The following is a 17,784-nucleotide window of genomic DNA, read 5'->3' as shown; positions in this document are numbered from 1 at the left end:
CGTAGAAAGATTTAAAAAAAAGGTAATTTTACGATAAAACTCTAACCTTTGTTTACAATCGCTCGAGTCGTTCATAATTGAAATTGCCTAGTTACAACCTAGTTCCGGAATCCTTAAAACGATGAAAAACGACCCCCAATTTTGAAACTAAATTTATCTAAAAAAGTACAAGTTGCCTCGCCTATAAAAATAGATCCACCCGATCATAATTTAGAAGATACATAACTGAACCCGAAACTGTGGTTTCCTATTGTGGTTCTCCGGGTCCAGGGCAGGACATCCCGGAGAAAAAAATACATAAACATTTAAAAAATATCAACTCATAACGAAAGATAAATTAGGATCTTTATGGAAAAGTAATTGCTCATAAAAAATTTGTATACTAGATTAGTTTTTGCCGGTACCGTACAAGAAGAATTGTAATGAAATAGAACGATATTGGAGCATTTTACGAAATACCATGTAATATGTGAAAATCTGAAAAAGATAGTTTAAGTTAAATATCCATGTAAATTCTCTATCGTATGGATATGATATACATACATTACGATGCCCAATTGAAGAGCGGCTCTTAGTATTATTTGATTAAAATGCCCGCAGTGACCTTGCTTGTCTTTCAAGGTCTAAATTGAGGCGGCTAAAGAGCTGCATTCGTATAAGTCAGCCAAGGTATTAGTATCACAATGTTTTTCCCATGTTTTTTTTTGATCTCTTGGACTTTAATTCAGAACTAACCCAATTCCAACGAAAAATGACCACCATGTAATGTATCATCTTTGCCGCCTGAAAAAATCCCTTTAAGGGCTCACGCCAAATGACCAGAATGTTGTTAGGACACCTGATAGTGCCTATATTTACTAGAGCTTATCGGTCGTCGAGTGACTATAGGGAGCCCTGAACTCTTGAGAGTCGAAAAACACTCCCCAATGTTTGCTCTCTAAGGCTTATCCGGCGCCAAGAACTGTATCCCAGGAATCTGTTGATGTTCTTTTGTAAGAGGCCAACACTAGAAGAGTTCCAACTTAGTTTTCGAACCTAGGAAGTGGCTTTTATCCGGTCGGTTGCAGCTCCAACATTTCCAATCTCAAATAGCATTTAATGGAAAAATTAGAAAGATGCCGTCATTTCTCCAAAATAGGGGAGCATGCATGAGGTCGGAATAGTAAACAATGAAAAATCGAACATCAAAATAGAAAAAGAACAAACTAAGGGCCTAACTGTTGAAGATGACATTTCAAAGATAAATTACTTACAATTAATTAATATTATAAAAAATGGTGCATTTATTTTCTAAATATTCTGATCGTTATTTGGTTGTGCAATTATTTTCTAAAAGGGACTGGAACCAGACTACTTGACACCAGTTTCATAATATTGAAGTTTGTTCCTCAGATCAGGAATGTTGGTCACTTGTTGAGATGTTCCATCGCCCATCTGTGTCATTTTCAATGATAGCTGTACTGAGATATACATGGATCATCAATCTTGTCTCGCTTTTCTTTTCCATGATACTTGAATTCATTTGTGTTTTGTACAAGTTTTTCCAAGATTTGTTCTTTCCAATATTCCACTTTGTTATCTGGTTTGATCGTTGATTGTCTGATTTGTGTTGGGAAATCTATTATGACAAGATTGCCTTTTTTTTCTTCTTTTCAGATAATTTGCATCACTATGGTCCTTTGATTATGATTTGATGATTTTTGGCATTCACCTCATTAATTTTTTGTTCACCTCATTCTCGAAATGGTCCAAGAATCTCCTCAGAAAATACGCACCTTCCGAAGCCAAGGTAAATGAGATGGAGCTGATAAATCCTTATTTTACCCTCTGAAGCTTGTTTGCATAATGCGAGGACTAGCAAAGAAGCATACTGCCATCGACACTACTTGCCAGGAATCACATCCGCTTCTATCTAAAACGCTACTAATTTTCGGAACTTTTGTCTACACAATGTTGAAGTCCCAAATTTCAAAGCCTTTACTGTAAGAATATTTTGCACTTTCTCGTTTGGCCAATAATCATAACGAAAACGACGATGTTCAAGTTTTGGCTTCTACTCATGCGCAGAAGATCAAACTACTCATGTGCAGAAGCTCAAAATGGGATTCGTATTACTATCGTAATGGTTATAGGGAAGTGGGTTGATCAACACGATGTAGACGTAGCTCGTAGCTTGATTTAGTTAAAACTGACTGAGATGGCCAGAAACCAAATTTTCAAACCACACTCAGTAAAACAACTGGACCAATACCAAAAGTCACTCAAATCAACAGTTAAAGGGAAAAGCCAAATGATAAAGACACGTGCAATGGGGGATTTACATGAGGGCGGTTTTTTATTTAGCTGAAATATCCTGAATCACCCTGATCCAAATATAACATTTTCTTTCTTTCTTTTTTAATTCAGAATAATGTGGCCAGAATTATGAGATAAATACCTGCCCAAATCAAGGTTTAACAGCTTTCCATCCAAACCAGACTGACCCAAAGTGACCAAAAATCAGAAAATATATGTTACAATAAAAAAATATTCAGCCAAATAAAAAAACCTCTTTAATACATTCAAGCATTTGTACTTGTTTACTAAATTACAGATTTACCATAAATTATTATTAATCAAATACAGGGCCATCCTAACTCAATGTCCCAAAAGAATTTACTTTTCTCTCAAAGTAAGAATTTCTGGATTGGTGTACTAGGTACAAAGTTTTGGGGGCGAGTTCAAACATAGGTAATTTTTTATACATCATTGCCCTTGACCGGATTTTCAACTTGTTCTTTGGATTTTGCAGTAGAATACTAGAATCATTGTTTTGTTAGAAAGACTTAAAGTCTTTATTATTTGTACCTGACACGGATAGATAAAATAAATTAATTAGGATGACCTCAAAAAATATATATTCATGCTAAATGGCAGTAATTATTTTAAAATGATCCTAAACTACTGCCGAATATGTAGTTCTAAGTTCTAATCATAAAGAAGTACAGACATACCTACTTTGTTAATTATACTACGGTATTAATATTGGATACCGGAAGGGTAAGTAGTTTAATCACAAATTATGTATAACCCTAAACAAATTACAAAAAATATTTATTTATGATTATTTCCGACATTTATTAACTTTTTTTAAAGCGAAACTTGATTTTTTACAAAATATCCTGGTCTATTTATACTCACAATTTATTGATGACTCACATTTTTCATCAATTCTTGAGGTAAAATTCAAGCTCTAACTAATAATTTATTACCTATTCAGTAACGTAGAACCTAGTATAGTTTTATGTCTACTACATTGGTGCCTATTCAAAATTAGATATTATTTTCGTCCCGATTTTTTTTCACAAATTATGTATAACCCTAAACAAATTACAAAAAATATTTATTTATGATTATTTCCGACATTTATTAACTTTTTTTAAAGCGAAATTTGATTTTTTACAAAATATCTTGGCACGGATAGATAGAATAAATTAATTAGGATGACCTCAAAAAATATATATTCATGCTAAATGGCTGTAATTATTTTAAAATGATCGTAAACTACTGCCGAATATGTAGTTCTAAGTTCTAATCATAAAGAAGTACATACCTACTTTGTTAATTATACTACGACATTAATATTGGATACCGGAAGGGTAAATAGTTTAATCACAAATTATCTATAACCCTAAACAAATTACAAAAAATATTTATTTATGATTATTTCCGACATTTATTAACTTTTTTTAAAGCGAAACTTGATTTTCTACAAAATATCTTGATCTATTTATACTCACAATTTATTGATGACTCACATTTTTCATCAATTCTTGAGGTAAAATTTAAGCTCTAACTAATAATTTATTACCTATTCAGTAACGTAGAACCTAGTATAGTTTTATGTCTACTACATTGGTGCCTATTCAGAATTAGATATTATTTTCGTCCCGATTTTTTTCGTCAAAAAGTGATACACTTGTATTCTTATTCAATAAAACACTTGAATAAGTTTTCAGTTTGTGAAAAAGAAGCAAATTTTCAATTATTCATTTATTTTTGTTTCTCAGCTACAAAATTATTCTCTTAAGCATACCTAAATCATAAAGTTATCTTTCAATGTAAACGATTTTTTTCGTCAAAAAGTGATACACTTGTATTCTTATTCAATAAAACACTTGAATAAGTTTTCAGTTTATGAAAAAGAAGCAAATTTTCAATTATTCATTTATTTTTGTTTCTCAGCTACAAAATTATTTTCTTAAGCATACCTAAATCATAAAGTTATCTTTCAATGTAAATCATTTATTTTTACGTTCTGTTTTCACTTCTTTTGATTTTAAGTTACATCTCTAGTTGAAAATAATCCACCTGTGTCAATTTTTCATATCAAGATACACAAGTGAGTAGAAAATGAAATCGGATAGAAAAAAAAAACTGGGCAAAGTTAGTTACTTACCCAATAGAGAAGCAAAAACCATGACGAAACAAGTGCCTAGATAAACGTCAATTACTTCTTTTGATTTTAAGTTACATCTCTAGTTGAAAATAATCCACCTGTGTCATTTTTTCATATCAAGATACACAAGTGAGTAGAAAATGAAATCGGATAGAAAAAAGACTGGGCAAAGTTAGTTACTTACCCAATAGAGAAGCAAAAACCATGACGAAACAAGTGCCTAGATAAACGTCAATCGACTTGACGTAGGAAATTTTAGGAAGTGCGGCGTTGGTTGACGACATAAGCGTGGTCATGGTGAGCACAGTGGTTACTCCCAACGCCACACGAGCGGGCGTCGCGTTCCTGTTCAGCCAAAAGCTGACCCATGAAATGATGACTATCAGACCTGACGGAATGTAGATCTGGATCAGGTAGTAGCCCATGCTTCGCACAAATTGGATTTCACAGGCCAGGCGAGAATAATTCCCTGAAGCAAGTAGTTTAGTTAGGAGACACCACAACCAAAACCAAGTTACGTCAATGTCCGTATTCCTTACCTTTTGAGTTTATGCTTCCTTGAGTTTTAGGCATAATATTAATCAATATAGCTGATCAGAATTTCCTACTGAAAGAACTTTTGGATCCACACTTGTGTGTATTTCTGGCATAATAAAACGTTGACATAATGTGACTTTTTAATTAGGTATCCGTTAAAATATTTATCTATGTTATTTGTATCCATTCTTGTTGTTTTTCCTCTTTAATTATTTTGAATAATTACCCAAAATTGTACCATGTCAATATTCTGACCTGAACCAGTTTATCAAGGAGGTTTTTGATTCCTATCGTTTCCTCTAGATTAGTTCCATCTGCTAATTTTTTCCCTGTTATTTGATCGGTGTTCATATCCCTCGAGCACCTAGAGCTCACCCTAATCGTAAAAAAGTCTCTTTAAAGCACAATATAATTTTAGCTCAAAATTTCCCAAAGCCGTTGTTCATAACTTTGTAAGGACTAAAAAATGAATAAAATAAAAAGTAGATAATATGATGAAAATTCAGTTCCAAGATTTGACAAAAAGCTAATCAAATATAAACATATTAATCCGCAAACCCACAAATATCTGGTCCGACAGAGCCATAAAAAATCATAAAAAAAACTTCTAGTTTGCCCACTTGAATTATTAGTATTTAAATCCTTTCAATAACGATTATTGAAAGACAAAGTTCAGCGCTTACCTCATGTGAAAAATAGTAAAAGAGAACGAGAGTAGGGGGGGTTTCCAAACCAAATTCTGATGTCATCAACCAACGCAACGCAGTGAAAAACAAATATGTAATAAGTGCATTTTATGTGAAAATGAAGTGTCCAATAAACTAAATGAAATAATAAATGATTATATTAACTGAACAAAATAAGTGCGTTTTGCTGTGAACTAAGCTCATTTAATCTATTATTATCATTTTTTTCTTCAATTATTGCACATTTTTATCATGAAAATATTACTAAACTTTTACTTCGAAATATCCAACTTTATGATCGGATTAAAGTTTCGACATTGATTATAGCAGTCTCATTTTTAAAGCCCATGGGCACATGTAATTGTTTCCAGCAAAACGCATTTTAACCAATTAAATCAATGATTAAAAAAAGTGTCCAATAAACTAAATGAAATAATAAATGATTATATTAACTGAACAAAATAAGTGCGTTTTGCTGTGAACTAAGCTCATTTAATTTATCATTATCATTTTTTTCTTCCATTATTGCACATTGTTATCATGAAAATATTACTAAACTTTTACTTCGAAATATCCAACTTTATGATCGGATTAAAGTTTCGACATTTATTATAGCAGTCTCATTTTTAAAGCCCACGGGCACATGTAATTGTTTCCAGCAAAACGCATTTTAACCAATTAAACCAATGATTAAAAATAGAAAGATTTTGAAGTTCCTGTTAGTCTTTTTAGTTTCTTTCAATATTGAATTTTAACCTGGTTTCATCAACCTTGCAAGTTGACCTCTGATGTCATTTCCTCCTGTTATTTCTGTTTGACGGGAAATTGTGTGACCAAAGATTTATTTCTTATTCAGTAATCTTACTTATGTAGCAAATAAACAATGTCTCTCTTCTGACCTCTAAATCCTTTGTTATGAATGGACGGCCAATTCGGGCCGTCTTGGGAACTTCAAAATCTCTAATTTTAATTTTCGTACAACGAAATAAATTATATTTAATTTAGTTTCTTTCAATATTGAATTTTAACCTGGTTTCATCAACCTTGCAAGTTGACCTCTGATGTCATTTCCTCCTGTTATTTCTGTTCGAGGGGAAATTGTGTGACTAAAGATTTATTTCTTATTCAGTAATCTTACTTATGTAGCAAATAAACAATGTCTCTCTTCTGATCTCTAAATACTTTGTTATGAATGGACGGCCAATTCGGGCCGTCTTTAACAATGGGAACTTCAAAATCTCTAATTTTCATTTTCGTACAACGAAATAAATTATATTTAGAAATCCGCCCCGGGCGGGAATCGAACCCGCGGCCTAGCGCTTACAAGGCAGACGCACTACCAACTAAGCTAACTAGGCTGGCTGGGGCCGTCTTTAACAATGGGAACTTCAAAATTTCTAATTTTCATTTTCGTACAACGAAATAAATTATATTTAGGATGTCTTGAAACTATCGTTTCGTTAGAGGATAAACTTTAGAAAGGGTAGAGGATGGTATTAGAGGATAAAGGATGGTATTAATGTAGGTACATGAATTTTGAACTGACGGACAAATTGTTGCTTCTTGCTGTCAGCAATACTTCTTAGAAATATTGCTTTCTGGCCTTCAGAGTACAAAAAAAACATGTTTAACCCAACTTATCCGTAGAAAATTATAATAAGTAAGTAGTATGTTGAACCTATTAGGACCTCAAAGTAAATATCTTCATGGTATTTATTTATTTTCATCTCAAATGCATCTTCTTGAAACCATACAATTAATTGATACCAAAATAAGTATGCTCGTTGCTTAAAAAACTTTGTGAAAAATTTGATTTCAGAAAACACAATATTATTATTATCTGTCAAAATATTATTCACATGAAACGAGAAAACCATACATAAAATTAATCCCCAATCTAAAAACCGATTTTTGTTCAGAAGTCTACTGCATTTTACTAAATCTCGTCTGTCTTAGTCAATTAAAAAATAATACATTTTCATATTGCACACTCTTTTATGATTAGAAACAATTCAACACAGAAAAACGCAAACTCAAATCTAACAGTGCCAACTGAAGAAATAGTTAATATATCATGTAAAAGTAGTTTTGAAAAGGATCTGCTTTATCACAAGTAATTCATGATTTGATTTGATTGATTTAATATTTAAAATATAATAGCAGAATGTCCGAAAACACCATCTTGAAAATATTGAGGGCTGAATACAAGTTGGTGATAAACTTACAAAGGACAAGACTTATAAAAAAATGAAAATGAACCTAATGAAACTGAAGACTTACCTAGTAAGCACGCAAAAACCATAACAAAACAAGTGCCTAGGTAAACATCTATGGATTTGATATAGGAAACTTTAGGAAGTGCGGCGTTGGTTGACGACATTAGAGTGGTCATGGTGAGGACAGTAGTGACCCCTAGATTTACTCTAGCGACGGTCGCTACTCGGTTGAGCCAGAAACTGACCCAAGAAATAGCGACAATCAAAATGGACGGAACGTAGATTTGTATTAAGTAATAGCCCATGCTGCGGACAAACTGAATTTCACAGGCCAGTCGAGAGTAGTTACCTGGAAATAAGGCAACGCTTGTTTGTTATTTAGCTCGGAACAAGGGGGAATCATAAAATGAGGTAAGGCATGCAACTGAGTCAATAAGTTATTGGTAATTTCTTCGAAAATTGCATTACGTAATTCTAATGAACCATTAATTTGGTTTCACAGAGAGACATTTTTTGTGCAAATTTCAAGTATGACATTTTTCTATCGTAGTAAAACTTGCTGTTGGCAATAATAAAATCCCACGAAAAATAAATTATGCAATATTTTCATAACGACTGACCTCCTTGATATCTTTTGCTCATATAATTTTCATCTGTAGTCACCAGGTTCCCACCTATCTTTATGAAGACGTCTCAAATAATCCCTTCAACAAATATCTCCCTAATTCCTATTCGTATTTTACTTTGCCAGTTGAAAATTGAAGGAAACGGGACTAGTTGAATCTTACCTTTTGGCTGAACAGGAGTAAAGTTTTAAAATATTGGAATGATCTCCCTAATTCCTATTCGTATTTTACTTTGCCAGTTGAAAATTGAAGGAAACGGGACTAGTTGAATCTTACCTTTTGGCTGAACAGGTGTAAAGTATTTAAAATATTGGAATGGCTTGGTTATCTCACCTTATGCTCGTGTGACGCTGGAATAACCATAGTAATTTCAAAACAGGTTAAAGAAGAAAGGGAACAATCAAAATGGACGCATAACAGAAATCTACTTAATTGTAGACGTACGTAATCTGCATCTCAAAATTACTTGTGCATTTATCAATCTGTTCTTTTGAATCTTGATTCGTCTCTTAATAAGACTTAAAATAGAACAAATAAAAAAATCAAGAGCGCCTACGATTGGGACTAGGTCAATTGATTTTTACTTCTTTAATGTGTAAATCATAACAGAAATCTACTTAATTGTAGACGTACGTAATCTGCATCTCAAAATTACTTGTGCATTTATCAATCTGTTCTTTTGAATCTTGATCCGTCTCTTAATAAGACTTAAAATAGGACAAATAAAAAAATCAAGAGCGCCTACGATTGGGACTAGGTCAATTGATTTTTACTTCTTTAATGTGTAAATCTATTTCTTTCAGAAATAGATTCAGTTTAGTGTACCACTTTTTTCTACGTTATGTTTACTTGTGTTCAACGGTTATCGATTCAAAACGAAACAAAATCAAAAAGCAATCGAACAAAAGAAAAAAGTAATTGGGAAATAAAAAATGTTAATCCAAATTCATAGAAGACACTGCCTGAAAAGAGTTAGCAATAGTTAAAACAACATTGCATGGGTCTGCCAACTCAAACAGGCTTTACAATGAAATATTTTTTTTTGAAAAAACAACATGTTAACTACCATATGCATTGTTTCAAAAGATTCATTAATATAACCTAATAATTTATTAATAGTTGAATATATGATACAAAACTTACCGAGAGCAGCATAGAATTGGGCTATTTCAAACAAGACTGCATTATTTCGAACGTCTAAAATAAACAAGTTAGGCTAATAAATTTGATCAATCACAAAAAAGAGGATTGCTTAAGTGGCCTTAAAATTGGAGACAAATATTGCGTGATTGGCTAATTAATTAAAGTTCATTAACGACTTTCATTAAATAACATTGGCCTTTAAGCTATTACATACATAATAAAAAAATTGGTGAAGAAATGATAGAGTAGGAAATTAGAAATACCTATTCTGAAGTTAAGAAACGTCGAAATATTTTTCCTTATCCTTGTGGCTAAACATTAGTAAAATCAGCATCTTGATCTTGAACTAATTGAAAAGTTAGTTAAGATTATATTGAAAAGAAAAGATTTATCATGGTCATCAACATCATACTCAAGCCAATGTTCAAACTGTTTTTAAAATCTTCCAGGCAGTAATCCATGGTACTTACCTAGCAAAGAAGCAAAAACCATCACGAAACAAGTGCCTAGATAAACGTCAATCGACTTGACGTAGGAAACTTTAGGAAGTGCGGCGTTGGTTGACGACATGTTGTCGGCAAAATCAATCAATATATCTTGAAATTATTTAAAATTTTGATCAATCTTCTAAATTCATAGATATGATGTTTGGATTTCCTTTTTAATGAAAGTTTTGAAATCATTACTTTTATTGTAAACATCTACACATGATTTTAAAAATTTCTTCTATAGATATAATAATTATTTTTCCATCATCAATTTCTTCATGCATTTCATTTGATCCTTTGTTTTACATGATCGGGATGTTGATCTCCTCTTCACATTTGAAATGGTATGGATATGGATACTCAAGGCAATGTGTTGGTCGATTTGCTGTAAACTTTGAAGAGATTTGTATCAAAATAATCGATGACGCCTTCATCATCTAAGTATTCACAAATGTACAATTTTGGTTTAAATTTAATAATGTTGCGATTATTGCGAAATTTAGGAAATTTTCTACTAGAGATCAAGGAACTGTTTTCCTTTGTCAATACTAGTAAAGGAAGGAAGTTAGTGTATGAGTATGAATATTTAATATTTGTAATGACTAACTACAAGTCAAACCTAATTTACACAAAGAGTGTCCACAATTTGTTAACAGCTGTAATATTCCTAGGTTGGATACTCAAGGCAATGTGTTGGTCGATTTGCTGTAAACTTTGAAGAGATTCGTATCAAAATAATCGATGACGCCTTCATCATGTAAAGTCAAGATTTAATAATGTTGGGATTATTGCGAAATTTAGGAAATTTTCTACTAGAGATCAAGGAACTGTTTTTCTTTGTAAATACTAGTAAAGGAACGAAGTTAGTGTATGAGTAAGAATATTTAATATTTGTAATGACTAACTACAAGTCAAACCTAATTTACACAAAGAGTGTCCACAATTTGTTAACAGCTGTAATATTCCTAGGTCTCCATTCACATCAAAAATCCTGTTCCACTTTTCAACTCAAGTGCATTTTTTTGGTCAGTTTGGAATTCTATTTATATATAAAAACCTACCATCTAGAAGCTCATGCTGTTCTTTTCAAGATGTTTTGGATTTTCTGGTTGGCCCTATTTTTAATTAAAAATTATTGGTACCGAGAAAAGGTTCTAATCTGTCCCAAATTCCTAGGTCTCCATTCACATCAAAAATCCTGTTCCACTTTTCAACTCAAGTGCATTTTTTTGGTCAGTTTGGAATTCTATTTATATCTAAAAAAAACCTACCATCTAGATTCTAGAAGCTCATGCTGTTCTTTTCAAGATGTTTTGGATTTTCTGGTTGGCCCTATTTTTAATTAAAAATTATTGGTACCGGGAAAAGTTCTAATCTGTCCCAATTTTTTCAAATTCATGGTGGACACCCTTTTATAGAATAGATCAATATTATTACTCTAATAGGTATGATATGTGCATGTAGGTTGTACAAATGATGTTAGCTAATATGGTACATTGTGTTGTCTGTCCCAATTTTTTCAAATTCATGGTGGACACCCTTTTATAGAATAGATCAATATTATTACTCTAATAGGTATGATATGTGCATGTTGGTTGTACAAATGATGTCAGCTAATATGGTACATTGTGTTATGAAATTATATACCTTCTAAGTTTGTTTTAGGTGTTAGTAATACAGTGGATATAAATTTATAAATATTCTTGGGACAGGAATGACAAGATCTACCTATAAAATTTCCATTTACTTACTTTTTCATCTGCTTTTGATTTGCAGCGTAGATACCACCTACATAAAGTATTTTACAAAACATTATTTCCAAGGTTTATATTCAAGTTACAGTTTAATATTACAGTATCAAGTACGAATACAAACTAATAACAAAATTGCTTAAACGGATGGCCACATAAAGTATTTTACAAAACATTATTTCCAAGGTTTATATTCAAGTTACAGTTTAATATTACAGTATCAAGTACGAATACAAACTAACAACAAAATGGCTTAAACGGATGGCTAATGAAATTATTTTACAATTTATTGAGTTTCTTACGTTAGTATTTCATAAGAGTAGGTAATAAGTAATAAGACAATTGGGATTTTAGGTAAAGAAATGAAAATTCAAATAATAAAAGAAGAAATTGATCAAACGGACCCCTGAATACTCAATTAATTCAGTTGTGTATTCGTCACCCTTTTTTTTTATCCCTATTAGTCGATAATTGGGATTTTAGGTAAAGAAATGAAAATTCAAATAATAAAAGAAGAAATTGATCAAACGGACCCCTGAATACTCAATTAATTCGGTTGTGTATTCGTCACCTTTTTTTTTTTATCCCTATTAGTTATGTATTCAGGATTCCATTGACAACAATATGAACAAAAACAATCCCTGAGAATGGACAAAAACAAAGAAACGGAAAATAAGTTGCCGCTACAAGCAAATGAAAAACGAAAGGAAGGAATCTGCGCCAATAGTTCCATAACGTAGAATCCATGGTACTTACCTAGCAAAGAAGCAAAAACCATCACGAAACAAGTGCCTAGATAAACGTCAATCGACTTGACGTAGGAAACTTTTTCGAATATTTGGGATTGAAAAGTTTTAATAATTTTGAAGAAAATGATGAACAATTCCTGTAAGAAAGACGAACCCAAGATGAAAGATTTTGCAGAAGAAATTCATCCTCGAATATTTGGGATTGAAAAGTTTTAATAATTTTGAAGAAAATGATGAACAATTCCTGTAAGAAAGACGAACCCAAGATGAAAGATTGCAGAAGAAATCCATCTAATAGTTAATGATAAGTTAAACTTATGCAAAGATGATAATTTACTTACGAGTTAAATACTATGGGGCAGTGACCACCGAAAACCTGTAGATGTAACACTATAATAAATTTTAGTGGTACGTGTTGTTCTCTTAGATACTGATATTAACGAATCTCACAAACAAAAACAATAATTTGAAATTGAGCTTCTTATATTTGTCAAAGCAAGGCGGAGCTATTTGAAAACCTAGCAATTCTTGTAACACAAATATGTCGATCGTTTATTTGTGTTTGTCCGAAGTTGCCGTTGTTGCATGCAAAACTGTCTACCTAGAGTCATATTTTGTACAGAAAAAGGACCTCAGCATTAAATTTGCCCCATAGGAAATAACTCGAATATTTGGGATTGAAAAGTTTTAATAATTTTGAAGAAAATAATGAACAATTCCTGTAAGAAAGACGAACCCAAGATGAAAGATTTTGCAGAAGAAATCCATCTAATAGTTAATGATAAGTTAAACTTATGCAAAGATGATAATTTACGAGTTAAATACTATGGGGCAGTGACCACCGAAAACCTGTAGATGTAACACTATAATAAATTTTAGTGGTACGTGTTGTTCTCTTAGATACTGATATTAACGAATCTCACAAACAAAAACAATAATTTGAAATTGAGCTTCTTATATTTGTCAAATTTTCACTTGTACATCTTTTTTGTACAACTTGATTCTTATTTAATTCTTCACTTGTTGATACTTTGTTTGTTTTGTTGGTTCAATGGAATTAATTTGTCATAAGCGATGTTATACTCTATCATTTATATAACGAAATAATAGACAACTTTACTTGTGAACAAAATCTACTTGTCAAGCAAGACTAGCTGAAGTACTCGACACTCACATTTCGGAGAGTTTTGTGTATAAACAATAGTTCTTAGTATTGTTTAGGTGGAAAAGATTCTGTGGACGTCTTATTGTTTCAAAACCAAGCAAAGGAAATATTTTATCACAAACAATTATTTGATTGATTTTTGTTTATTAATTTGAACAATTTGTTTAATAACTTTAACAATTTGTTTATCAATTTGAACAATTTCTTTATCAATTTGCAGAATTTGTTTATCAATTTGAACAATTTGTTTATCAATTTGACCAATTTATTTATCAATTTGCAGAATTTGTTTATCAATTTGAACAATTTGTTCATCAATTTGAAAACACAATTGACAATTGCAAATATGTTAAAGGGAAAAGCCAAATGATAAAGACACGTGCAATGGGGGATTTACATGAGGGCGGTTTTTTATTTAGCTGAAATATCCTGAATCACCCTGATCCAAATATAACATTTTCTTTCTTTCTTTTTTAATTCAGAATAATGTGGCCAGAATTATGAGATAAATACCTGTATGTATATTGTGTGTGATAGAATATTTGAAAAAGTATGAGATCAAATAGTCTCATGAAATAATGTTCCATGAAATGAAATGGTCTGCATGGATTTTCAACCTACTAAACATTTTTACCATCTTGTCCACAAAGTGGTAACTGAAATTGCTTTTGTATGGTTGTTGAGGTCGTCAAATTTTTTTTCATTAAGCATCATTTAATTTAAAAGATGGTCTTTTCGATTGTAAATTAGGTGTTCATTGATATTAGGATTTAAACAGGATTCATTCAGAAATAACTTTGATCGTCATGACAATAAAAAATAATATATCATGTAAAAGTAGTTTTGAAAAGGATCTGCTTTATCACAAGTAATTCATGATTTGATTTGATTGATTTAATATTTAAAATGTAATTGCAGAATGTCCGAAAACACCATCTTGAAAATATTAAGGGCTGAATACAAGTTGGTGATAAACTTACAAAGGACAAGACTTGTAACGTGGTCATGGTGAGCACAGTGGTTACTCCCAACGCCACACGAGCGGGCGTCGCGTTCCTGTTCAGCCAAAAGCTGACCCATGAAATGGCCACAATTAAACTTGAAGGAATGTAGATTTGAATGAGATAGTAACCCATGCTGCGAACAAACTGAATTTCGCAGGCCAAACGAGAATAGTTACCTGGACACAAGAGTTTGAATTAGTCAAATTATATTGGACAGAAATTATTTTTGGAAAATTTTCAAAATAAGAATCAATTATCAAGAAGAGAAAATTGGTTTATGTTTACTTTTTTTTCTTCTATCCCCCGCCCCACTCTTTATGTACGAAACCCTGTCTCTAGCTGGTATACTGATCTCAATAGAACATCGAATGAGAACAAGGACCCCAAAGTCCTTCTGAGTGCTAACCTTACAATATCTCGATTACAATGTAAATGTAATGTTTCTCGTCTCGAAGTTCAAGTGTTCAGATGTTATCATCTAAGAGACCCCCAGGGAAATGCATTACAAAGTAACACCGTATCCTCAACATTTTTGTTTTCTTCTAGTTAAACTCAACGTCCACATACTGGCTTTACTTTGGGAAATTATTTTTTATACTATTTTCCTAGATGAGTATCTAGCTATCTTGGGTTATTTCTACCTCTGAAAATGAGAAAATGGCTGTTATGACTTTCTTTTGGTTTGTCCAATCTTTTCTATTTTTTTCCTTAGCTAGGAATGTATTTTGTTACTTCAGAACTTCAGACTTTGACCTATCCTGTCTTCCTTCTCTCTTCCCTTTCGGGACGATAAAAATCTATAAAAAATAAATAATTCAATAAATAAACATTATTAAACATAACATAGGTATGTTATATGTTCGTTTGTCCAATCTTTTCTATTTTTACTTTCTATTATTTTCCTTAGTTAGAAATGTATTTTGTTTACTTCAGACTTTGACCTATCCTGTCTTTCTTCTCTCTTCACTTTCGGGACGATAAAAAAAAAAATCCATAAAAAAATGCTTTTGGGACGATAAAAATCTTTAAAAAATAAATAATTCAATAAATAAACATTATTAAACATAACATATGTTATATGTTCAAAATTTGAAGCTGGTGGGGGAAAGCAAAGCAGAAGAAGCTCCCGCGGGTCCATTTACCTGTAGTCAAACTGATTTCCAGGTCCTTCTGTCGATGCCCCAGCACCTTAAACTGGGGTAGGGAGACCTCATTGGACACGCCCACCGAGTTGGGGCCTTCGTTCCATTTGTATCGAATGTCTCGCATAGTGTAGCCAACTGTATGTCAAAACCAGAGTTTCCAGACGTGCCAAAAGATTGCGGTGAAGGTCACACGAAATAAAAGTGTCGCCGTACAAGGTCAAAGCATTTTGTATCCAAACTGGTTTATTGCTCGCGCAGAGGTTCGAGGAACTCTGAACTAATGTCCAGCGCGAAGGCTCTGACAAGAGAACACTGCACTGAGCAGATCTGTTGCACAAAGATACTGGTTTACGTTCAATATCACAATAAACGATGTCTATTTTTTTTGTAAATAAAATACCTACTTCGTCTAACATCTTTCCAGAGCTGGATGGATCTTTCCAGAGGGCAACGTACTCATGAGGCTCGAGCAATTGCTCCTTTGGATGATATCACAAGAGATGATTCTCTTAAGAGCGGAACAACCAGCCACATAAATAACTGGTGTACGTGGGCTGATATTTTCAAAAGGATGATCTTCTGCTTCACAATTTATTTTAAATAGATGTATGTAAATTAATAAATTGTATTGTATAAAATGAAAGCAGTCTGGATTCCGGACTATGCATTGTCAAGCAACTACTTCCCAAAAAAAAAAGAGCTGGGTGGATCTTTCCAGGGGGCCACGTGCTCATGAGGCTCGAGCAATTGCTCCTTTGGATGATATCACAAGAGATGATTCTCTTGAGAGCGGAACAACCAGCCATATAAATAACTGGTGTACGTGGGCTGATATTTTCAAAAGGATGATCTTCTGTTTCACAATTTATTTTAAATTGATGTATGTAAATTAATAAATTGTATTGCATAAAATGAAATCAGTCTGGATTCTGGACTATGCATTGTCAAGCAACTACTTCCAAAAAGAAGGCCCAACATTTTTATTAGCTTTGGTCATATTTGCTGAGTGATATTGGGAAAATCCGGTCGGAAAAGGACCAAAATTAGTTTCTCATTTGGTTACAAAAGCAACAACAAGAAGCTATTCCTCCCACTATGTCCAAGGGAGAGGTATCCACTGAAAGTTCTCACACAGTTTCGGATACAAAATACTTTAATTTTACGACGAAAATCAAAACATAAAATTAATAAGTGTGTATTTGAAGTATGTTTTTATAAAAATAATAAATAACCGAAAGTACTCACACAGTTTCGGATACAAAATACTTTAATTTTACGACGAAAATCAAAACATAAAATTAATAAGTGTGTATTTGAAGTATGTTTTTTTATAAAAATAATAAATAACCGAAAGTAAAAAAGTTGGAAATTTGAAAGACAAAGAGTTGAACAATAGATACCTGTAGATAAATTGATCTCTCTGGCACTCTGGCGATGCCCGAGTACTAGAAATTGGGGCAGTTGCACTTCGTTGCTGATTCCGACTGATTTGGGCCCATCGTTCCATTTGTAAATAATGTCCCGCATCGTATAGCCGACTGTTCTCCAACAAAAGCAAAGTCAATTTCCTCTTATCTCGGGTCAAGAAATAGTGTGGTGTCTGGCCATAATTGGGGTTTTTGTCCCTACTTTGGTTAAAAGAAATAGTGTGTTTTCTGGCCATTGTGGGGCATTTGTCCCTACTTTGGTCAAAAAAGCATTTGCCTCAAGTGTCAAGTTATCTAATTCTAATTTGTGAAGATGTCTAATATTTTTTGGGGGGGAAAGATGATGAGAAAAGAATAACAAAAAATATTTTAAATAGACACAAAATAGCAGAGAGCTTTAGGCTCTATT

General features: G+C 32.5%; 1 protein-coding gene across 1 annotated transcript in view; it reads right to left on the bottom strand.

Moving 5' to 3' along the window:
• Window positions 1–17,784, bottom strand: part of LOC103513041 (gamma-aminobutyric acid receptor subunit beta) — a 68,293-nt gene that overhangs the window by 10,341 nt on the left and 40,168 nt on the right. The window contains exons 4-5 of the mRNA XM_026826340.1: window positions 15,946–16,083; window positions 4,623–4,907 (exon numbers count right to left, since the gene is read on the bottom strand). Coding sequence (XP_026682141.1) covers window positions 4,623–4,907; window positions 15,946–16,083 — 423 coding nt within the window. The remainder of the gene's footprint in view (window positions 1–4,622; window positions 4,908–15,945; window positions 16,084–17,784) is intronic.

The sequence above is a fragment of the Diaphorina citri genome, unplaced genomic scaffold, assembly GCF_000475195.1.
Source record: "Diaphorina citri unplaced genomic scaffold, Diaci psyllid genome assembly version 1.1 scaffold916, whole genome shotgun sequence".
NCBI lineage: Eukaryota > Metazoa > Arthropoda > Insecta > Hemiptera > Psyllidae > Diaphorina > Diaphorina citri.
Note: the sequence above shows the minus strand (reverse complement) of the source record. Positions and strands in the feature narration are given on the sequence as shown.